At 44.8% G+C, this 24,883-nt stretch overlaps 1 protein-coding gene across 3 annotated transcripts in view; it reads right to left on the reverse strand.

The window, feature by feature from the left end:
• enah (ENAH actin regulator) overlaps positions 1–24,883 on the reverse strand; it is a 561,715-nt gene that overhangs the window by 338,560 nt on the left and 198,272 nt on the right. For all 3 annotated transcript variants that reach the window (XM_080193082.1, XM_080193083.1, XM_080193085.1), the window contains exon 2: positions 3,098–3,263. In XM_080193082.1, coding sequence (XP_080049208.1) covers positions 3,098–3,263 — 166 coding nt within the window. The remainder of the gene's footprint in view (positions 1–3,097; positions 3,264–24,883) is intronic.

A 24,883-nucleotide genomic window follows, 5' to 3' on the forward strand; every position in this document is an offset into this window, starting at 1 on the left:
ATCCAATTTCAAGAAGAAATTAGATATAGCTTTTGGGGCTGAAGGGATCAAGGGATATGGGAGGAAGGGGGATCAGGATATTGAATTCCATGATCAGACTCGATGGGCTGAATGGCCTCCTTTTGCACTGTAGAATTTTATGATTCTATGATGAAAATGAATGGTGGAGCAGGCTCAAAGAACCGAATGGCGTACTGCTGCTTCTAATTTCTGGTTTTTAAATGACTGATTGAGCCACTCAGGGGTGGCAACAAATGATGGTCCAGACAGCAATGTCCACTTCCCATGACTGAATAAAAAAATTCTTCAGGTTTGTTCATTTCTCAGCTAAGCCACTAGGTGGGAGCACATACTGGAACAGAAAGATGAAAATGGAAATATTAAGTCTCTTTATATCTTGGCAGATGAATTCCATAACATAACAGGAGTTATTCAAATTGTCCTTTACAACTTCCTGTCCATTTATGTTTAGTTGCATGACAGTGCAGACAAGCTAATGCTAAAAGTGCAAAATAGGTGCCACCTACAGTCCCAGCAATACTTGCACAGTCAGCAAACCCAATGCCTGCCAACAACATATCACCTGCATTTAGACACAAGTGATTGGCTTCCGTCTAGTTATTCATTTTTTATCTAGTTTGGGGAAATTACTGGAGTGACAGTTCAGATGAGAAGATGCAACCACGATGACCAACTCCTAAAGCACAAATGAATAAATAGACTGCATGGACACTTAATTTTGGCTTTATACATTGTAGTTACACACACAGCAAGACCAAGTAGGATCTAATCAAGATGATTTTATAATTTAGCACTCAGTATACTCAAGACAGGTAAGTAACTAGATCCCCAGGCTGTTTTGACTGTACTGTTTTGGCCTCCTTATCTGAGAAATGATGTTCTTGCTTAGAAAGTGCAGCGAAGATTTACCAGACTGATTCATGGGATGGTGGGACTGGCATATGAGGAGAGATTGAGTCAGTTCAGATTACATTCACTGGAGTTTGAAAAATGAGAGATGTTCTCATAGAAACTTACAAAATTCTGATGGAACTAAACAGAGCAGATGCAGGAAGGATGTTCCAAATGTCTGGGAATCCAGAACCTGGAGTCACAGGCTGAGAATACGGGGAAGATCATTTAGAACTGAGATGGGGAGAAATTTCTTCACCAAGAGAGTGGTAAGCCTGTGGAATTCTCTATTAGAGAAAGTAATTGAAGCCAAAACATTGTATGTTTTCATAAGTAGTTAGACAGAGATAGCTCTTGGGGCTAAAGCTATTAAAGGAAATGGGAGGAGGGTGTGATCAGGATATTGAGTTGTATGATCAGCTACGATCAGCATCACAGTTCCTTCGAGGTCACTGGATCAAAACTCTATCATTCCCTACCCCATAAAATTATAAGAGCAGCTTCACAAAATGGAACACAAAGGTTCAAGATGGCAGCCTGCCACCAACTTCATAAGAACATAAGAAATAGGAGCAGGAGTAGGCCATCTAGCCCCTCGAGCCTGCCCCGCCATTTAATAAGATCATGGCTGATCTGAAGTGGCTCAGTTCCACTTTCCCGCTTTCTCCCCATAACCCTTAATTCCCTTGCCTACCAAAAACCTATCTACCCGCATCTTAAATATATTTAGCGAGGTAGCCTCCACCACTTCAATGGGCAGGGAATTCCAGAGATTCACCACCCTTTGAGTGAAGAAGTTCCTCCTCAACTCCATTCTAAACTGCACCCCCCCTTATCTTGAGGTTGTGCCCTCTAGTCCTGCTGTCCTTTCTGAGTGGGAAGAACCTCTCCACCTCTACCCTATCCATCCCCTTCATCATCTTATATGTCTCAATAAGATCCCCCCTCATCCTTCTAAACTCTAACGAGTACAAGCCCAGTCTATTCAGCCTCTCCTCATAGCTCAACCCCCTCAACTCCGGTATCAGCCTAGTGAACCTCCTCTGCACTCCCTCCAAGGCCAAAATATCCTTGCGCAAGTGCGGCGACCAAAACTGCACACAGTACTCCAGCTGCGGCCTCACCAGTGCCCTGTACAGTTGCAGCAAGACCTCCCTACTTTTATATTCAATCCCCCTCACTATGAAGGCCAGCATCCCATTTGCCTTCCTGACCACCTGCTGCACCTGTAGGCTGGGTTTTTGCGACTCACGCACAAGGACCCCCAGGTCCCTCTGCACCGTAGCATGCTGCAGCTTTTCGCCCTGTAAGTAGTAGTCCTTCCTACTATTATTGCTACCAAAGTGGATAACCTCACACTTGCCAACATTGTATTCCATCTGCCAGGTCCTCGCCCACTCGCTCAGTCTATCTAGATCCCTCTGCAGACTTTCTACACCCTCCGCACAATTTGCTTTTCCACTTATCTTTGTGTCATCAGCAAATTTCAACACCCTACACTCAGCCCCCTCCTCCAGATCATCTATATAAATGGTAAATAGCTGAGGCCCCAGCACCGATCCCTGGGGCACTCCACTAGTCACCAACTGCCAATCCGAATAGCACCCATTGACACCTACTCTCTGCCTCCTATTTGACAATAAATCCGTCAGACACAACTTCCCTTTAACGAATCCGTGCTGCGTCTGCTCTATCAAACAATTCTTCTCAAGATGCCTCGCTATTTCTTCTTTGATGACGGATTCAAGCATTTCTTGAAAGGGAACTAGGGATGGGGAATAATACAGGTCCTGACTACAAGCAAAAACCAGATCCTGAAAATTAATTTAAAAATTAATAGAAGATTGACAAAAGGGAAGTGACTTATATAGAATACTGAATTGTCACAATGCACCACCACCTTCTCAAGGACAATTAGGGACGGGCACAAATGCCGGCATAGCCAACAATGCCCACATCCTATAAAATAATTTTTAAAATCATGGTGATTAAACACCTGAGAATATGCCAAGTAAAAATGGAAAAGTAAACTTGTTTTGTCACAGAACAGATTAAAATTGCCCCAAATTAAAAAGTGGGAAGTAAAGTGACAGACTAAAAACCAAAATGAAATAAAATTCTCATGAATTTGCATTCAATGTGCTGAACTGAGATGTCCACAGAATGAAACTGAACCTATTTCTACCTGATGGTCCTGAATTTTTCTCCCCACCACTCGGAACGTGTTGTTGCCTGTATGGTGGTAAATATGTACTCTACTGAATCCAGTTGCTCCACCAGCTGGTACCCACTTCTTATTGCCATCATCGTACACCATAACGGCAGCCCGTGCCTGGCATATACTTTGTTCACTGCAAATACAGAAAAACAAAGGGTCAATTCACTTGTTGAGTAGTTTACCAGTTAGAAACTGTTATGACAAGACATCAAACTTGAGAACTCTCTCCCCACCAACACCCACGCACCCCCCCCCCTCCCCCCCACCACTTCCCACAGGCATTGTTAGCCTAAACTGCTGCGTATTCCCAGATATTTTTGTTTATTTGTTCAGACAATAATCATTTCAATATGTCAAAATGCAGTAAAATTGGTTGCAATTCAAATCTTTGGCACTGTAGCAGTGAAACATTTCAAAAATATCTCTTTGCTCTAATTGTCTACAACTGTATACTATTCAGAGAGTGGCTAAAAGGAAAACACACATTTTAGGTTTTACACCCCTTCACATTGAGTGACTATACTACAATCCATGATAGCCAAATTCCTTGTAGTCTTGGAAAATAGTGTGATTCATGGGCCAAATTACCTTGATTTATTGCATGCAATACGGAGGGGGTCACTAAGCAGTGTGCAGGCAGGGAACAAAGTAAGCAACACAGATGCAGAGTTAGAGGAAGGGAAAATTAAAGAGGAAAACAAATTCAGAGAAAAGGGAGGGAAAGGACAGAGTGAGGTGAAAGGACAGAGAGCAAAAGGGTGAACTCAATGTGGGGAAGGGAAGAAGCCTGAGGGAGAGATTGGAGACATATTAGGCAGGATTTTCCGGCCGTGCTCGTCCCAAAGCTGGAAAGTCCTGCCCAAGGTTAAAAGGCCTTTGCATGGTCCGTGTCCCGCCCGCTACGATTCCTGTGATGGGCAGGATGGTAGAATTCCAGTCATTAAATTTGAGAGAGGCAAAGACATGAAGAAAGGAATTGTACAAATTGGAAACTAGAAGCCTTTTTGTTATGTATCTAACTTAAGTACAAGGTGATAGAACATAGAACACTACAGCACAAACAGGCCCTTCGGCCCACAAGTTGCGCCGATCACATCTATACCTACCAAGCCATAGAACTATCTGTAACTTCCAATGCCATTAGATCCCATATACTCATCCAGAAGTCTTTTAAAAGACCCCAGCGAGTTTGCCTCTACCACCACCGACGGCAGCCGATTCCACTCACTCACCACCCTCTGAGTGAAAAACTTACCCCTAACATCTCCTCTGTACTTGCTTCCCGGCACCTTAAACCTGTGTCCTCTCGTAGCGACCATTTCAGCCCTGGGAAACAGCCTCCGAGAATCCACCCTATCTATTCCTCTCAACATCTTATAAACGTCTATCAGGTCGCCTCTCAACCTTCGACTCTCCAGGGAGAAGAGACCTAGCTCCCTCAACCTATCTTCATAAGGCATGCCTCCCAATCCAGGCAACATCCTTGTAAATCTCCTCTGCCCCCTCTCAATAGCTTCCATATCCTTCCTGTAGTGAGGCGACCAGAACTGCACACTGTACTCCAAGTGGGGTCTGACAAGGATCCTATAAAGTTGCAGCATTATCTCCTGACTCCTAAACTCAATCCCTTGATTAATGAAGGCCAATACACCATACGCCTTCTTGACCACATCCTCCACCTGCGAGGCCAATTTGAGAGTCCTATGGACCCGGACCCCAAGACCCCTCTGCTCTTCAACCCAGCTAAGACTCCTACGCTTGATATTGTACTCCTGCATCCGGTTGGTCCTGCCAAAATGGACCACTACACATTTATCTGCGTTGAAGTCCATCTGCCACTTCTCCACCCAGTCTTGCATCCTATCTATGTCACGCTGCAACTTCTGACATCCCTCCAGACTATCCACAACACCACCAACCTTCGTATCGTCGGCAAACTTACTAACCCATCCCTCCACTTCCTCATCCAGGTCATTTATGAAAATGACAAACAGCAAGGGTCCTAGAACAGATCCCTGGGGCACTCCACTGGTGACCGACCTCCATTCAGAAAAAGACCCATCCACAACCATTCTCTGCCTTCTGCAGGCAAGCCAGTTCTGGATCCACAAGGCCAAAGCCCCTTGGATCCCATGCCCTCTCACCTTCTCAAGAAGTCTTGCATGGGGGACCTTATCAAACGCCTTGCTGAAGTCCATGTAAACCACGTCCACTGCTCTTCCTTCATCAACGTGTTCAGTCACATTTTCAAAGAACTCAACTAGTCTCTTAAGGCATGACCTGCCCTTGACAAAGCCGTGCTGACTATTTCTGATCATTCTAAACTTCTCTAAATGCTCATTAATCTTGTCCCTCAGAATCCTCTCCATCAACTTACCAACCACTGAGGTCAGACTCACCGGTCGGTAATTTCCCGGGCTATCCCTGTTCCCTTTCTTGAAAATAGGAACCACATCCGCAATCCTCCAATCCTCCGGAACCTCTCCCGTCTCCATCGACGATGCAAAGATCATCACCAGGGGCTCTGCAATCACTTCCCTCACCTCCCACAATAACCTGGGGTACATCCCATCCGGTCCCGGCGACTTATCTATCTTGATAGAATTTAAAAGTTCCAACACATCCTCTCTCTTAATATCCACATACTCAATCTTTTCAGTCTGCCATAAACCTGTAGTACAACCTCCCAGATCACTTTCCACCATGAATACCGAGGCGAAGTACTCATTAAGCACCTCTGCCATGTCTTCCGGTTTCACACAGACTTTTCCCCCTTCACCTTTTATAGGTCCTATCCCTTCTCTTCTCATCCTTTTACTCTTCACATATTTGTAGAACACCTTGGGATCCTCCTTAATTTTACCCGCCAAGGCCTTCTCACATCCCCTTCTGGCTCTAATTTCCTTTTTAAGCTCCTTTCTACAAGCCTTATACTCCTCTAGATCCTTAACATCTCTTAGCTGTCTGAACCTTTTATACGCCTTTCTTTTCTTCCTGACCAGGTTCACCACAACCTTCGTGCACCATGGCTCCCGCGACCTACCAAAACCTCTTTGTCTCATCGGAACATTGCCGTGCAGAGCTCCAGTCAAACATTCCTTGAAAATCTGCCACCTTCCTTCAGTACTTGTCCCCAAGAACGCCTCCTTCCAGTTTATTCGTCCAATTGTCTGCCTGATATCATCATATTTCCTCTTACTCCAGGCAAACACCTTCCCATTACATTACACACATTTTATCAGCATTGTGTTGGCTATAAGCTGTTTTGGACACTCCAAGGTTATTAAAAGCACTATATAAATTCAAATTGTTTCTTTACTTGTGACAAACAGAGCTTTACAGTTTAGAACACATCTCAATGGATTTCAAGGAGGAACTCCTCAGGCTCTTGTTAACAAATGGAATTATTCAGTTACTACGCAAAAACTAAAACAGCAATGTCAGTTTAAACTTATGAAGTAGAGATGCATACTGAATTGTGGAATCAGAGTACAGTGGCAGCATGCATACAATTGGCCGAGTGACAGGCAACAGAGAGTAGCGGTGAATTGTTGCTTTTCAACCGGAGGAAGGCATCCAGTGGGGTTCCCAGGGTCAGTATTTGGAATACTGCTTTTCTTAATCTATATTAATGACCTAGACTTAAGTGTGCAGCTTCAAAATTTGCAGATATACAAAATATGCAAGTATTGTGACCTTTGTGAGAGATAGATTTTAAGAAGGCATAGACAGTCTGGTGGTATGGGAGACACAGTAATAAGTCTTACAACACCAGGTTAAAGTTCAACAAATTTATTTGATAATAAACCCACAAGCTTTCAGGGTTTGCCCCTTCGTCAGGTGACTGGAGAGTTCTAGTCTCAAACAGGGCATATAAAGGCACACACAGTTTATAGATTACTGATTAGAATGTGAGTCTTTACAGCTAACCAATTCTTAAAGATGCAGACAATGTGAGTGGAGATAGCATTAAGCATAGATTAAAGAGATGTGTATTGTCTCCAGACAGGACAGTAAGTGTGATGTTGCAAGCCCAGGCAAGTCATGGGGGTTACAGATAGTGCAACATGAACCCAAGATCCTGGTTGAGGCCATCCTCATGTGTGCGGAACTTGGCTATCAGTTTCTGTTGCCTCCCATACATGGTATGGGAGGCAACATGGCTGATGAAATTTAATGAAGAGAGGTGTAAAATTATACATTTTGTGGAGAAAGAACAAGGAGAAGTAATATAAAATGGGGGCAGAGGAGCAGAAGGACCTTGGAGAGGTTTACATGCACAAATCATTGAAAGGGACAGCGTAGATTGAGAAAAAGATTAAAGCGGCATATAGCAACCTGGGTGTGACAAATGGGGCTGTGATTATAAAAGCAAGAAGATTATGGTGGGAACCTGTATAAAACACACTGGTTTCATTTAAACTGAGATATGTGTCCAATTTTGGGCACCACACTTTAGAAAAGTTGTGAAGGCATTAGAGAGGGTGCAGGAAGAATTTACAAGTATAGGTCTAGGGATAAGGGGCTTTAGCTTTGTTTGATATACTGGTCAAATTACTTCATTCTGTGCTATAACCATCCCACGGTTCTATGATTCTAAGTGACGCAAGATAGTAAATCCAATTTTAATCCAGATACAGATTGTAAAAATTTATTAATCATCAACATTTTTGACAACTTTCAAAAATAGTGAACCAGGTCAATCTTATTCTGAATGAACATCCATCCCCATTTGCAGGCTCCAGCAGGACTTAACACTGATATTGGAGTAAGGCCACACTTGGAATACTGTGTATAGTTCTGGTCACCCTATTATAGAAAGGATATTATTAAACTAGAAAGAGTGCAGAAAAGATTTACTAGAATGCTACCGGGACCTTGATGGTTTGAGTTATAAGGACAGGCTGGATAAACAGGTCTTTTTCTCTGGAGTGTAGGAGATTTAGGAATGATCTCACAGAGGTCTATAAAATAATGAGGGGCACAAAGCAGCTAGATAGTCAGTGTCTTTTCCCAAAGGTAGAGGAGTCTAAAACTAAAGCGTATAAGTTTAAGGTGAGAGGGGAGACATACAGAGGGGCATTTTTTTCATACAGAGGGTGGGTGAGTGTCTGGAATAGCTGCCAGAGGTAGTAGTAGAGGCAGGTACAACTTTGTGACAGTTACATGGGTAAGATGAGTATAGAGAGATATGGGCCAAACGCAAGCAATTGAGACTAACTTGTGGTTAAAAAAGGGGTGGCATGTACAAGTTGGGCCGAAGGGCCTGTTTCCATGCTGTAAACCTCTGTAACTCTATAACAGCAGTTAAGCAAGAGTGGGAACCCTGTGTGACTGCTCACATCCCAACTGAGACTAATTGTGGTGCCTAACAATATCACATGCCTTATTGAACAAAGAACTTCTGGCTCACAAACAGCTTAACCTATTTTTAATTTTATAAAATTATGAATTTCTCCCCATGTCTTCAGTAATTTTCCAGTTCACCCTATTACTCAGCAATTCAAATCATTACTTTCTTATTCGTTCAGTGGATGTGGGTGTCACTGGCTGGGCCAGCATTTATTGCCCATCCGTAATTAACTTTGAACTGAGTGGCTTGCTGGACCATTTTCAGAGGGCAGTTTGGATTATATTCACTGGAGTTTAGAAGAGTGAGAGGGGATCTCATAGAAACTTACAAAATTCTAACCAGGTTAGACAGGGTAGATTCAGATGTGACAGCCTCAAGATAAAGGGGGGGGGCGGTTTAGAACAGAGTTGAGGGAGAACTTCTTTACTCAAAGGGTGGTAAATCTCTGGAATTCTCTGCCCGTTGAAGTGGGGGAGGCTACCTCGCTAAATATTTTTAAGACGCGGGTTGATGGGTTTTTGATAAGAGAGGGGATTAAGGGTTATGGGGAGAGGGCGGGAATGTGGAACTGAGCCACGACAGATCAGCCGTGATCTTATTGAATGGCGGGGCAGGCTCGAAGGGCCAGATGGCCTACTCCTGCTCCTATTTCTTATGTTCTTATGTTCCCAATGGTACGGGAGCTCAGAACCAGTGTGTGGATAAGGGGGTAAAACGTTTAGGACTGAGGTGAGGAGAAATTTTTTCACCCAGAGAGTGGTGAATGTGAGAAATTCTCTACCACAGGAAGTAGTTGAGGCCAAAATGTCTGATTTCAAGAAGAAATCTGGTACAGCTCTTAGGGCTAAAGAGATCAAAGGATTTGAGGGGAAGGGGGAATTAGAACATTGAATTTGATAATCAGCCATGATCATAATGGATGAGGGAAAGAGCCGATGGCCTATTCCTGCTTCTAGTTTCTACGTTTAAGAGTCAACCATATTGCTGTGGGTATGGAATCACCTGTAGGTCAAACCTGGTAAAGGTCCCTAAAGGACATCAGTGAACCAGATGGGTTTTTATGACAATCTACAATGATTTCATGGTTATCATTAGACTTTTTCAGATTTTTATTGAATTCAAATTTCACCATCTGCCCGGCTCCAAGAGAAAGTTATGGTTAAAGTTTATTTTGTTAGTCACAAGTAAGGCAAGTAACAAGTTACTATGAAATTCCCCAAGTCGCCACATTCCGGCGCCTTTTTAGGTCAATGCACCTAACCAGCATGTCTTTTAGACTGTGGGAGGAAACCCACGCAGACACGGGGAGAATGTGCAAACTCTACACAGACAATGGCCCAAGGTGGGAATCGAACATGGGTCCCTGGCACTGTGAGGCAGCAGTGCTAACCACTGTGCCGCATCACTCTGGGTTTCTGGATTACCAGTTCAATGACAATATCACTACACCACTGTCCTGATTAAAATGCTGACACAGTTCAACAAAAACTGGAGTAATTTGACTTGATCAGAGATTCAGCTGATCCATTTTTAACTAGAAACACTTGAACATAATTAGGCCATTTGATCCATCATGTAAGAACATAAGAAATAGGAGCAGGAGTAGGCCATCTAGCCCTTCGAGCCTGCCCCGCCATTCAATAAGATCATGGCTGATCTGTCATGGCTCAGTTCCACATTCCCACCCTCTCCCCATAACCCTTAATCCCCTCGCATATCAAAAACCCATCAACCCGCGTCTTAAATATATTTAGCGAGGCAGCCTCCACCACTTCAACTGGCAGAAAATTCCAGAGATTCACCACCCTTTGAGTGAAGAAGTTCCTCCTCAACTCCGTTCTAAACCGCCCCCCCTTTATCTTGAGGCTGTGCCCCCTAGTCCTACTGTCCTTTCTGAGCGGGAAGAGTCTCTCCACTTCTATCCTATCCATCCCATTCATCATCTTATATGTCTCAATGAGATCTCCCCTCATTCTTCTAAACTCTAACGAGTACAAGCCGAGTTTATTCAGCCTCTCCTCATAGCTCAAACCCCTCAACTCCTGCATCAGCCTAGTAAACCTCCTCTGCACTCCCTCCAAGGCCAAAATATCCTTGCGTAAGTACGGCGCCCAAAACTGCACACAGTACTCCAAGCTGTGGCCTCACCAATGCCCTATCTAGCCGCAGCAAGACCTTCCTACTTTTATATTCAATCCCCCTCGCTATGAAGGCCAGCATCCCATTCGCCTTCCTGACCACCTGCTGCACCTGCAAGCTGGGTTTTTGCGACTCATGCACAAGGACCCCGAGGTCCCTCTGCACCGTCGCCTGCTGCAGTTTTTCTCCACGTAAGTAATAATCCTTCCTACCATTATTCCTACCAAAGTGGACCACCTCGCACTTGCCAACATTAAATTCCATTTGCCATTTCCTGGCCCATTCGCCCAGCCTATCTAGATCCTTCTGCAGACTCTCCACACCCTCCACGCAATTTGCCGTTCCACCAATCTTGGTGTCATCAGCAAATTTCGACACCATACACTCAGTTCCCTCCTCCAGATCATCTATACAAATGGTAAATAGCTGAGGCCCCAGCACCGACCCCTGGGGCACTCCACTAGTCACCAACCGCCAATCCGAATAACACCCATTGACCCCCACTCTCTGCCTCCTATTTGACAACCAATCCTCTATCCACACTAACACCCTACCCCCAACTCCATGTCCCCTAACCTTCTGCAATAACCTCTTGTGAGGTACCTTGTCAAATGCCTTCTGAAAATCAAGACCACATCCGCCGGCTCTCCTCTATCCACCGCCCTAGACACATCCTCATAGAACTCCAATAAATTTGTCAGACACAACTTCCCCTTAATGAAACCGTGCTGCGTCTGCTCTATCAAGCAATTCCCCTCAAGATGCCTCGCTAGTTCCTCCTTGATGACGGATTCTAACATTTTGCCTACAACAGACGTTAAACTAACCGGCCTATAATTCCCTGCCTTTTGCCTGCCACCCTTCTTAAACAACGGCGTAACATTAGCCACTTTCCAATCTTCCGGCACTTCCCCGGAATCCAGCGACATCTGGAAAATAACCACCAAGGCATCCACTATCACCTCCGCCATTTCTTTCAGAACCCTCGGATGCATTCCATCCGGTCCTGGGGACTTGTCCACAATCAGCCCCCTCCAGTCTGTCGAGCACCGCCTCTCTAGTAACAATAATGTCATTGAGACCCTCCAGTCCTCCCACCTTTCCATCTCTAACGCCCGGCAAATTATTCACGTCCTCCTCCGTGAAGACCGAAACAAAAAAGTTATTCAAGGCCTCAGCCATTTCCCCATCCCCTACCATTAAGTCCCCCTTCTCATCCTCTAAGGGTCCAACGTTCACCCTAGCCAGCCTCTTCCTTTTTATATATTTATAAAAACTGTTGCTATCCTTTTTTATATTAAGCGCTAGCCCAGCTTCATAGTTTCTCCTACCCTTCTTTATCAACTTCTTTGTCAATCTTTGTTGACATTTAAACCTCTCCCAATCCTCTTCTCGCCCACTACTCTTGGCTACTCTAAACACCTCTGCTTTTAATTTAACACTTTCCTTCACTTCCTTCGTTATCCACGGCTTATTACCTCTCCTCCTACGGTCCTTTTTGACCATCGGAATAAATTTCTGCTGAGCACCAAGAAAGATCTCCTTAAAGATCCTCCACTGCTCCTCAGCACTCCCCCAGCACTCTTCCTCAGCACTTCCAACGCGCTCCTCCAGTCCACATTTGCCAATTCTTCTCTCATCCTACCGTACTCCCCTCTGTTCAAACAAAGGACGCGCGTTCGGGAACCCACTTTCTCCTCCTCCATCTGCACCAGAAACTCCACCATACAATGATCACTCTCCCCAAGAGGATCCTTCACCGCAAGGTCCCTAATTCTACCCACCTCATTACATAACACCAGGTCCAAGATAGCTCGCTCTCTCATCGGCTCCAACACACACTGTTCAAGGAAACTATCCCGGCAGCATTCCAAGAACTCCTCCTCGAGCCCACCGCATCGAACATGGGTCGACCAATCAATATGTAGATTGAAATCCCCCATAATTACGGCCGTCCCATTTGCGCGTTAACAGCCCACCCCACCTCCAGATCATTATTCGGGGGCCTATAGACGACACCTACCAGCGTCTTCCTCCCTTTGCTGTTCCTAATCTCTACCCACAACGATTCCACTTTCTGCTCCTTGGCTCCAATATCATCCCTTGCTACCACGCTGATGCTATCCTTAATCAGCAGAGCTACGCCCCCCACTTTTTCTTCCCGCCTATCCTTCCTAAACACTTGATACCCCTGGACATTCAGCTCCCAGTCCCTGTCACCTTGCAGCCACGTCTCTGTAATGGCCACCAGATCATATCCATTTGTGCTGATCTGCGCCACCAGCTCATCCACTTTATTCCGAATGCTTCGTGCATTCAGATAAAGTGCCTTCATCCCAGCCTTCACCTGGACCCTATTTGCCGGAACGCCAACAACCATACTCACGCCCCCTACTCCCTTTATTATTAGGACATCCTCGGCCTCCACCCTTACCTGTACCCTCTCCTTAACTTTAGGTCTCATAATGTCACCTACCCTCGCACCCTCCCCCCCCCCAGTTAGTTTAAAGCCCTGTCTACAGTCCTATTTACACGATTCGCCAGGACTCTGGTCCCAGCATGGTTCAGACCAACCCCATCCCGCCCGAACAGGTCCCACCTACCCCAATACTGATGCCAATGCCCCATAAATTCAAACCGATTCCTCCCACACCAATCCCTGAGCCACCCATTCATTTCCTTAATCCTATCAACCTTACACCCGTCTGCACTCGGTTCAGGCAGTAGCCCAGAGATAACCACCTTGTCGGTTCTACTTTTTAATTCCATCCCCAGCTTTTCATACTCCCTCCGCAGATCCTCACTTCGCATTTTGCCTACGTCGTTGGCACCCACATGTACCACAACGACCGGATTCTCACCCTCCCACTCCAGGTTCCTCTGCAGCTCAGATGCGACATCCCGGACCCGAGCACCAGGCAGACAACACATCCTTCTGTGCACTTTGTTATTGTGACAAAGGACAGTGTCAATACCCTTCACCCCACTATCTCCAATCACTACTACGTTCCTTTTCACCTTCTCTTTGCCTATGTCCTGCTGCATCACTGTACCGTGTGCAGTTTGCTCACCAACCTCACCGGTTCAGGCAGTAGCCCAGAGATAACCACCTTGTCGGTTCTACTTTTTAATTCCATCCCCAGCTTTTCATACTCCCTCCGCAGATCCTCACTTCGCATTTTGCCTACGTCGTTGGCACCCACATGTACCACAACGACCGGATTCTCACCCTCCCACTCCAGGTTCCTCTGCAGCTCAGATGCGACATCCCGGACCCGAGCACCAGGCAGACAACACATCCTTCTGTGCACTTTGTTATTGTGACAAAGGACAGTGTCAATACCCTTCACCCCACTATCTCCAATCACTACTACGTTCCTTTTCACCTTCTCTTTGCCTATGTCCTGCTGCATCACTGTACTGTGTGCAGTTTGCTCACCAACCTCACCTCCCTTGTCCTCGTCCACACTGGAAGCAAGAACCTCAAATCTGTTATGCAGATTGAGAGGCTGAGGCCTCCGCTCCCCACCCCCCTTCCTCCACTCCCCACCCCCCTTCCTCCTCTCAGCAGCCCCCTCTTGTTCCTGACCGTTAGAGTTAGCCAGTCCAGGGGGGTGGATGTCTCTTGCACCCCATTGACAATGGCACCCTCTCTCCCCCTGATGAGCCTCAGTGTCTGTAGCCCAGAGGCCAGCTCATCTACCTTGAGCTGGAGCTCCTCCAGCAACCTGCACTTACTGCAGACATGGTCACCGGGAAGGACCCTGGGGCCCACCAGTTCCCACATCATGCAGAAACAACACATCACATGCCCCTCCATTATTCACTGTAGTAATACTGAAAATTTCCACACGAACTTACCTGGCCCTTTTTCTCCCCAGCCCTTTTGATCTTAAGCCCTAGTAGCTCACTCTGCTTCCCACTCACTCCGCTGCCCGCTGTCTACACCAGGCCTCCTTTTAAACCTGGCGCTGTTTTAAAGCCTGCTCCCCCACAACTCCTTCTAACCACTCCCTCAGAATTCTTAAAGCGGTAAATACAAAAAGCCCACAAAAATGCTTTTAAATGCTTTAAACAGTTCTACAAGGTAAAAGTGCTTTAAACTTATTTAAACAGGTTTTTAACAGGTAATTTCTTATCTGTCTCTCTGCTCCTTCACTCGTCTGCTCCAGCAAACTTGTTGGTCTTTTCTTTAATAGGAAAACTCAAAGGATTGTGAATCTTAGAAATTTGCAACACTAAAAAGGCTGTGGAGTTGATGAGTATATTCAAACTTTTTTGGCACGATGGGAATCAAGGGATATGGGAACAGATTTGGAAAGTGGATTTGTTGTAGAACTTCAACTTTGATCTTACTGAATAGGAATGCTGGCCTACTCGTCCCATGTTTTATATTCTCAGCCATTTTGTAGGCCATGGTAGTTTTACTCTAAATTCCAGGGCAGAATTCATTCATCTGGGGACTGGGTCCCTTGGCAAAGGTGGAAACATGGAGTGCTTGGCCACTGAAGAAGGTTTTCCTGGATTTGCTTTCACCCAGTGAACCCAACAAATCAAACACTTTTGACATAAACCAGTTAGAGTCATAGAGGTTTACAGCATGGAAACAGGCCCTTCGGCCCAACTTGTCCATGCACGCTTTTTTTTAAACCCCTAAGCTAGTCCCCATTGCCTGCATTTGGCCCATATCCCTCGATACCCATCTTACCCGTGTAACTGTCTAAATGCTTTATAAAAGACAAAATTGTATCAGCCTCTACTACTATCTCTGGCAGCTTGTTCCAGACACTCACCACCCTCCGTATGAAAAAAGTGCCCCTCTGGACACTTTTGTATCTCTCCCTTCTCACCTTAAACCTAAGCCCTCTAGTTTTAGATGTCCCTACCTTTGGGAAAAGATATTGACTAGCTAGCTGATCTGTGCCCCTCATTATTTTATAAGTGACTTATTATTTCTCAAACAAATGTCACAATTAAATCCAATTTTAAAATTCTGCAGTGCCAACATTCCCTGATCAGATACCTTTAAATGAGCATATCTAATTTAGTCCACACTTTCTCAATTATCCAGTTGTTGGGCAGATGCAGTATTCAACATTAACTGCAATTCACACAAAAATGCAATACTACTGTAATTTTTTTAACCAATGTTGTACAGTATAACAATTCCTTTATCTATTCAAGACACACTTGAAGTGCACAAAGATTCCATCATAAATCAAGTTACTGTAACAAATTACATCACAAATGCAACATACTCCAACTGAAACAGAAATTTTCAAGTCAACTTTGCTGTTCCCTCATTTCAGTCAATGTGTTCAATTAATTTTTCAATTCTATTGGTTGAAGTCATTCAAGAGTTGACAGTAGCAACTTAAATCCTGTTTTGCTCATTGAAGGAAATTACAACTATTTGCAATATTTGACAGGACTACATATTTAGAAATTATAATTGGCTTCTGCAGGTTCTATATTTTAAAAGCTGCCCCATAATCAGAGAGCTTCTCAGTTCTCTGAATGGGCCATATAGTGGTCTCAGGCAAGGCTAGGGGAGGAGGGGTCTGCCTTCTAATCATCACCTTGTGGTGCCCAGATGTAGCTAAAGTGGCAAGTTTCTGCTCTGGACCTAAAAATCCTAACACTAAAATGACACCTCTACGACCTGCTACCTCTGTTATCCTGACAGCAGTTTACATCCCACCCCAGATGTGAAGACCGCACTGAACAAAATATATACTACTACAAATAGCATTGAGACGAAACATCCCGAGGCCTTGTTCATCACGGCCAGGGACTTCAATCAAGCCAAGCTCAAGAGCATTCTACCAAGGTACCACCAACACGTCTCCTGTTCCACCAGAGGCCCAAACGTCCGAGACCACTGCCACACAAATATCAAATATACAGACTGCTCTGTCGCCCACCCACACCTTGGCAAATCAGACCACAAGGCAATGCTCCTACTCCCGGCTTACTAGCAAAAACTGAAACAGAAGAATCCATCTAAGAAAGTCATGCAATGTTGGTCTGAGGAATCGGATGATCTCCTACAAGATTACTTAGAGTCAGTAAACTGGTCAGTATTTAAAAACACTGTGACCAGCCTGAACAACTACGCCACTAGAGTAACTGACTTCATTAGTAAGTGTGTAGAAGACTGTGCCAAAAAAACAAATCCATCTGTTCCCCAAACCATGGATGAACAAGGATATCCATTGCTTGATGAAATCCAGGTCTGAGGCGTTCAAGTCACGCGACCCTGACCTATACAAGAAAGCCAGATACCATCTAAGGAGATCATCAAAGATGCCAAGGGAGCTATGGAAAAGGACAAGGAACCATTTAGAGTAAGAATAATTATCTGGGGGAAAGCCAACTTAAATGGATCTGGGCTGAAAAATTTGAAGCAAAGATTAGCAGGCAAAATTGTAATTGAAAAACGGGCTGCTTTCAAAAAGAGAGTTCAAATACAGTCAAGAAATGTTCCCACAAAAGAATCACAGAATCCGTACAGTGCAGAAGGAGGCCATGGCCCATCAAGCTTGAACCAACCACAATCCCCCCAGACCCTATCCCTGTAACTCCATGCATTTACCCCCTGACATTAAGGGGCAATTTAGCATGACCAATCCACCTAATCCACACACCTTTGGACTATGGGAGGAAACCAGAGCATTCAGAGGAAACCCATTCAGACACAGGGAGAATGTGCAAACTCCACATAAGTCAGGAATCGAATCCAGGTCCCTGGCGCTGTGAGGCAGCAGTGCTAACTGCTGTGCCATCCTGCCGCCCCAAAAGATAGGGCAAAAGAATCCAAATCTCCCTGAATGGCAGAAGATAGTAATTCAGGCCAAGCTAAACATTTGTGCTTATGACTAATGCCAGGTGGATTGATTGGACAATTGCAAACTAGGCTGAATATTAAAGGTTCAGAGAGGAACTGAAAAAGCAACTTACAAGAAGCAAAGAGAGAGTATGAATCTCTAACAGAAAAATAAAAAGAGAGCCCCAAAGTTTTATATCGACACATAAATAGTAAAAGGTGCCAAGAAGAGGAGTAGGGCCAACTGGGGACCAAAAGGGGAATTTAAGGATGGAGATGGAGGCCACGGTTTTAGGTTTTAAATACTTTACAACTGTCTTTACCTAGGAAGACGATACTGAACAGGTTAAGGTCAAAGAAGAGGTAATTCAGGCATTTGAAAGGGTTTAAAATTGAAAAGGAGAGGTATTGGATTGGCCGTACATACCAAATTTGATAAGGGAACAGAAAAGGTGCATTCAAGGGAAATAACAGTGGAGATTTAAAGAAACTCACAAAGGAAGAAATGGTGACACAAGGAAAAACTTTTCATGCATTGGCCAAAATGTTTCAAAATGTTTCCTTTGATTCAGCAGTATAGGCCAGATTGTTCGGCTGGAGCAGGACGTAGAGGGAGAGATTCTTAGCAGGAGTGCTGACGGTAAGCAAAGTACTGGTGTTTTATTTATTCCGTTTTTTTTCACAGGTTTTTCTTTTCAAGGTTTAAACTAAGGGAAGTGGAAGTCGGGCGCAAGGGATTGTGGGAGGTTGAGTTTTTTTTCTCTTTCGAGGCTGTGCAGATGCTTGATGTCAGCCAGTGGTGAGCGGTAGGTTTAAAGAGCAGGCCACTCTATACAGCGGGCAGCATTGACAGCAGATAGCGGAGTGAGAAGGAGCAGAGTGAAGGCTGAACGGCTTTGGCTCATAATGGGCTTCGGCGAGAACAGGCAGAGGCGAGAGTAGGTTTTTTTCGGAGAGTTTATTCTTGTTTTTTTCCCAAAAATATCAGGCAAGATGTTGGAATGCTCCTCTTGCAGGATGTGGGAGATCAGGGGAGATCTCCGGTATCCCTGACGACAACACCTACAAAAGATGCAGCCAGCTGCAGCTGCTAGCAAAGCGTGTTAGGGAACTGGAGAAGAAGCTTGATGACCTCCGTCTAATTCGGGAGAATGAGAAGTTTATAGACAGTGGCTTTAGGGAGGTAGTTACACCTAAGCAGCAGAGCACAGGAAATTGGGTTACTGTAAGGAGAGGAAATGGAAATGGGAGAGGATAGGCAGAGCAGGGTTCCCCTGTGGCCATACACCTCCACGACAGGTTAACCGAATTGGATACTGTTGTAGGGGATACTTTACCTGGAACAAGCTGCGACAGCCGGAACTCTGATACTGAGTCTGGTTCCGCAGCGCAAAAGGGTGGGAGGAAGAAAAGAGCGGTAGTGATAGGGGACTCAATGGTCAGAGGTACGGACAGGAGGTCCTGTGGTTGGGACAGAGACTCCCGCATGGTTTGTTGTCTCCCAGGTGCCAAGGTCAGGGCTGTCTCTGATCGCGTGTACAGTGTTCTAAAGTGGGAAGGTAATCAGCCAGATGTCGTGGTACACATCGGTACCAATGACGTAGGTAGGAAGAGTGAGGAGGTCCTAAAGAAAGAGTATAGAGAGCTTGGATAGAAGTTAAAAAGCAGGACTCCGAGGGTAATAATCTCAGGATTGTTACCTGTACTACGTGCCAGTGAGGGTAAGAGTAGGATGCTTGGGCAGATGAACATGCGGCTGAGGAACTGGTGTAAGGGGCAGGGTTTCCAATTCTTGGATCATTGTGACATCTTCTGGGGCAGGTGGGACCTATGCAAGCGAGACGGGTTACACGTAAACTACAAGGGGACCAATATATTTGCAGGGAGGTTTGCTAGTGTTATTGGGGAGCATTTAAACCAGATTTGCGGGGGATGGGAACCGGAGTGCCAGTGCAGATAGTGGAGCAGGGGTAAAAAGATAAATTAGTTCAGGCAACATCACAAATGGAAGGGTTGAGTGTGGTGGAAATAATCTTTTGGGGTGTGTCTACTTCAGTGCCAGGAGTATTGTGGGGAAGACAGATGAGCCGAAGGCGTGGATTGACACATGGAAATATGACATTATAGCTATTAGCGAAACTTGGCTACAGGAGGGGCAGGACTGGCAGCTCAATGTTCCAGGATTCCAATGTTTCAGGCATGATAGAGGCAGAGGAATAAAAGGTGTGTGTGTGTTTGTGTGTGTGGCATTGTTGGTCAGGGAAAATGTTACAGTGGTACTGAAAAGGAGAAAAACTGCCAAGCAACGTGGAAAAGACAGGGGAATGACACTAAGTGAACTGCTTCTTCAGAGGGTCAGCACAAACACAATGGCCTGAATAGCCCTCTTCTATGCTACAACCAATCCATTATTTTATGAAATGATCATCAATGCATTCCACTTTTTTTTTAATGCTGGAATTTCCAATTGACCTGTTCACAAGTAAAATTAGCTGATAAACAATTTTGCAAACACGTAATTCATTTGGACATTCTCCTTTACCATTCAACAAAAAAAGCTATTTGCCTGATTTTAATTCTCGCCTGATAGCACATTACCACAACTTCCATTTATATCACATCTCGTGGTCCGTTAGCTTAGTCTGGACACTGAAAATGGGACGATCTCCTATCCTCCACTCTTCCAAACAAAAAGATGGGACTGAAGATTGGCTGACTGGCAGAAGGCAGAGAGTGGGGATAAAGGGGGTCCTTTTCAGGATGACAGAGGATGACTAGTGGAGTTCTGCAGGGGCTAGTATTGGGACCATAATATTTCACTTTATACATCAGTGATCTGGATGAAAGAACTGAGAGCATTGTGGCCAAGTTTGCACATGATACAAAGATAGGTAGACAAAAAAAAAGAGGGACAGGTAATAGCAAGGAGGCATTGTGGTTGCAGAAAGACTTGGGCAGGTTAGAAGAGTGAGAAAAGAAGTGGCAGATGGAATACAATGTGAGAACATGTGAGGTTATACACTTTGGTAGGTAAAATAAAGGCATGGACAATTGTCTAAATGGGCAGAGAATCCAGAAAACGGCTTGCAGGTTGAGTTGGTAGTTAGGAAGGCAAATACAATGTTAGCATTCATTTTGAGAGAACTAGGACAGGCCAGAGCATTGGAGAGGGTGCAGACAAGATTCACCAGGATACTCCTGGGATGGAACATTTACGTTATGAAGAGAGGTTGGATAAGCTTGGGTTGTTTTGTTGGAGCAGAGAAGACTGAGAGGTGACTTGATCAAGATGTACACGATTATGAGGGACAAGGACAGAATGGATAAGAGCAGCTGTTCCCCTTAGTTGAAGAGTCAGTCACATGGGACATAGGTTCAAGGTGAGGGACAGGAGGTTTAGGGAATATGTGAGGAAAGACTCTTTTACTCAGAGTGTGGTGGCGGTCTGGAATGTGCTGCCTGGGAGGGTGGTGGTGGTGGGTTGCCTCACATTCTTTAAAAAGTATCTGGATGAGCACTTGGCACATCATAACATTCAGGGCTGTGGGCCAAGTGCTGGCAGATAGTTAGGTGGGAGCTCAGGTGTTTCTAATGTGTCGGTGAGGACTCGATGGACCAAAGTGTGGAATCTATGATTCTAGAATACAAAAGCAAGGAAACACTGCTGAGGCTTTATAAGGCTCTGGTCAGACCACATTTAGAATACTGTGAGCAATTTTAGGCCGTGTATCTAAGGAAGGATGTTCTAGCCTTGGAGAGGGTCCAGTAGAGGTTCACAAGAATGATCCCGAAAGTGAAAGGCTTGGCATATTAGGAGCATTTGTGGACTCTGGACCTGTACTCAATGAAGTTTAGAAGGATGAGAGGGGTACCTCATTGAAACTTACAAATTCTACAAGACCTGGATAGAGGAGGTGGAGAAGATGTTTCCATTAGTTGGAAAGACTAGGATCCAAGGGCATAGCCTCAGAGTAAAGGGACAACCCTTTAGAACTGAGATGAAGAGGCCTTTCTTCAGCCTGAGGGTGGTGAATCTGTGGAATTCATTGTCTCAGAAGGCTGTGAAGGCCAAAAATTGAGTGCATTTGAGACAGAGATTAGATAGCCTCTTTATTGGTAAGGGGATCAAAGGTTATGGGGAAATTGTGGGAGAATGGTGTAGACACACATATCAGTCAACATCAAATGGTGGAGCAGATGTGATGGGCTGAATGGCCTAATTCTGCTCTTATATCTTACAGTCTTATGATTTTAAAATAATATTTTATGAGTTCAAGTTTCAACTGCCCTTATTCATCAAACCATCCAGTAGATGCCAAATGTTCCATACCATTTTACTGCTATTCAGATGAAATGATGTCTTTCACCATTTTCTTCCCCAAAACACTCCGCATTTTCTCAAAGACCTTCCACACATCACATTGTCACATTGAGCACAAGCTACATTATGAAAGCTCCATAATTTAAAGAGTATCCTAACTACCAACAACTGCAAAGGAAAAACGTATAAATTCTATATTGTCTGGTCTCCTTTAGCTTTTGCTCAACGATGCACAGATGTGAGGCTGCAATGAAGCATAGTGAATACCAATATAAAAGAAAAGCATGTGTTGCCAGGAATTCAAATGACCTACAGGGAATAACTAATGTGTAACTCTACAAACTATACGTGTAGTAAAAACCCAGAAATAACAGAGTTATTACTCTTTCACCAACAAAATCATGCAAACTCACACATATACAACAAAGAATACATGCACCATTACGTTTTCTTGTGCAGACAAAAAAGAAAAAGCAAGCAGTTTGGAAATAAATTATACACTTGAGTCACTGCCTGGGCAAACAGCCCAGAATGTGTCATTTGTGTGAAGTCCACAAGGGTAGGAATTGTGAAAGCTTCAACAAATACAGGCCCTGAAACTCAAGCTCAAGAGGTAAACCTTTTTAATCAGCTAACAGAGGATACACTGGAAAAATATTCTTTAAAAATTCATGCATGCATCAACTGGAATATGAAACTAAAATTTTACTTGGTGGCTCTGTTTAGGGAATTCCTACTTTTAGAAGAATTGAAGATGAAAAAAATGAAAGATTCTAAGAGCATTTGACAGAATGAAAAATTAGGGGTCTCCCATTTAAGACTGACATAAAGGGAAATATGTTAAGGGTCGACAATCTGTGGAGTTCTCATCCACACACAGCAAAAACTGGGTCATTGAACTGATTCAAGGCTGAGTTAGATTTTTGATCAATAAGGGAGTCAAGGGTTATGGGAGGCAGACAGGAAAGTGAAGGTGAGGCCACATTCAGATCAGCCATGATCTTGAATAGTACAGCAGGTTGAGGGGCTGAATGGCCTACTCCTATTCTAAATTCTTGTATTCTTTTGTCACACTGCAGCTTTAATGTCACCGCACAATGAAAGGAGCAGATTTTTGATGTGATGTACGGACAAGGATATAGTTAGGAAGGGTCATGAGGTCCTGTTGCAGCAGTTTAGGGAAATAAGTAGAAAGTTAAAAAGCAGGACCGCTAGGGTTGTAATCTCAGGATTACTTCCTGTGCCACGTGCTAGTGAGGCTAGGAATAGCAAGATAGTGCAGCTAAACAGCTGGTGTGGAGGGAGGGTTTCAGATATCTGGACCACTGGGGTCTCTTCCGAGGCAGGTGGGACTTGTACAAGAAGGATGGGTTGCATCTAAACTGGAAGGGCATAAATATTCTGGCCGGGAGATTTGCTAGTGTCATATGGGAGGATTTAAACTCGGCGGGGTGGGAACCAAAGCAAAGGTGAATTAGCCGAAGGGGAATCAGAGAATAGGGCCAATAAGACTCAGAGAAACAGCAAGAAGAATGGGGTTGCTAATCGAAGAGGGTCTGGTGGACTGGAGTGCATTTATTTCAATGTGAGAAGTGTAACAGGTAAGGCAGATAAACTTAGAGCTTGGATTAGTACTAGTTGTTGCTATGACTCTCACATAGGCTGTTGAAGGCTGAGCTGAAATAAATAGGAGTCTGACATAGGTGTCTTTGTTATCTAGGTATTCCAGGGTTGAGTGCAGGGCCAAGAAGATGGCATCTGCTGTGGATCTGTTGTGGCAGTAGGCAAACCTTAGGGGATCCAGGCAGTCCAGGAGGCTGGGATTGATTTGTGCCATGACTAGCCTTTCGAAGCACTTCATAATGATGGATGTCAGAGCCACCGGACAATAGTCATTCAGGAATTCTGCTTGGCTTTTCTTAGGTATCAGGATGATGGTTGTCTTCTTGAAGCAGATAGGGACCTCAGATTGTTATAAAGAGAGAATGAAGATGTCTGCGAATATCCGCGTGGGCGGCATGATAGCTCAGTGGTCAGCACTGCTGCTTCACAGCTCCAGGGTCCTGTGTTCGATTCCCGGCTCGGGTCACTGTCTGTGTGAAGTTTGCACGTTCTCCTTGTGTCTGTGTGGGTTTCCTCTGGGTACTCCAGTTTCCTCCCACAGTCCAAAGATGTGTGGGTTAGGTTGAATGGCCATGCTAAGAAATTGTCCCTTGTCCTGAGATGTGTAGGTTAGAGGGATTAGTGGGTATAATATGTAAGGATATGGGGGTAGGGCCTGGGTGGGATTGTGTTTGGTGCAGACTCGATGGGCCAAAGGGCCTCTTTCTGCACTGTAGGGTACTATGAATATCCCACTAGCTGATCCGTGCAGGATCTGAGTGCTCATCCAGGTAAATCTTTTCTGCACTCTTTCTTATCATATCCTTTCTATGATAGGGTGACCAGAACTATAATAATATTCTTTCTATAATAGGGTGACCAGAACTGTACACAGTATTCCAAGTGTGGCCTTACCAATGTTTTGTACAACTGCAACAAAACGTCCCAACTCCTGTATTCAATATAGTGATAGGACGAATGTCAGGGGTAGGTTCTTTACCCAGAGGGTGGTGAGGGATTGGAATGCCCTGCCTGCTGCAGTTGTAAATGCGCCTAGTTTGGGGGTGTTTAAGAGATCCGTGGATAGGTTTATGGACGAAAAGGGATTGGTTTAGGTTAGTGGGTCATTGTTTTTTTTAACTGGTCGGCGCAACATCGTGGGCAGAAGGGCCTGTTCTGCGCTGTAATGTTCTATGTTCTATGATGGCCGATTACAAGATAGATCAGAGGCTGAGAATTCTGCACCTCCTGACTCTATTACTCTTTTACACTGGCTTGGTGGCATAGTGTTTAGCACTGCTGCCTCACAGCTCCAGGGACCCCTGTTCGATTTCCAGGTTGGGTCACTGTTCGTGTGGAGTCTGCACGTTCTCCCCGTGTCTGTGTGGGTTTCCTCCAGGTGCTCTGGTTTCCTCTCACATTCTGAAAGATGTGCTGGTTAGGTGTATTTACCTGAATGGACACCGGAGTCTGAAGGCTAGGGGGGTTCCACAGTAACTTCATTGCAGTGTT

The sequence above is a fragment of the Carcharhinus amblyrhynchos genome, chromosome 7, assembly GCF_965287045.1.
Source record: "Carcharhinus amblyrhynchos chromosome 7, sCarAmb.v2.hapA, whole genome shotgun sequence".
Taxonomy (NCBI): domain Eukaryota; kingdom Metazoa; phylum Chordata; class Chondrichthyes; order Carcharhiniformes; family Carcharhinidae; genus Carcharhinus; species Carcharhinus amblyrhynchos.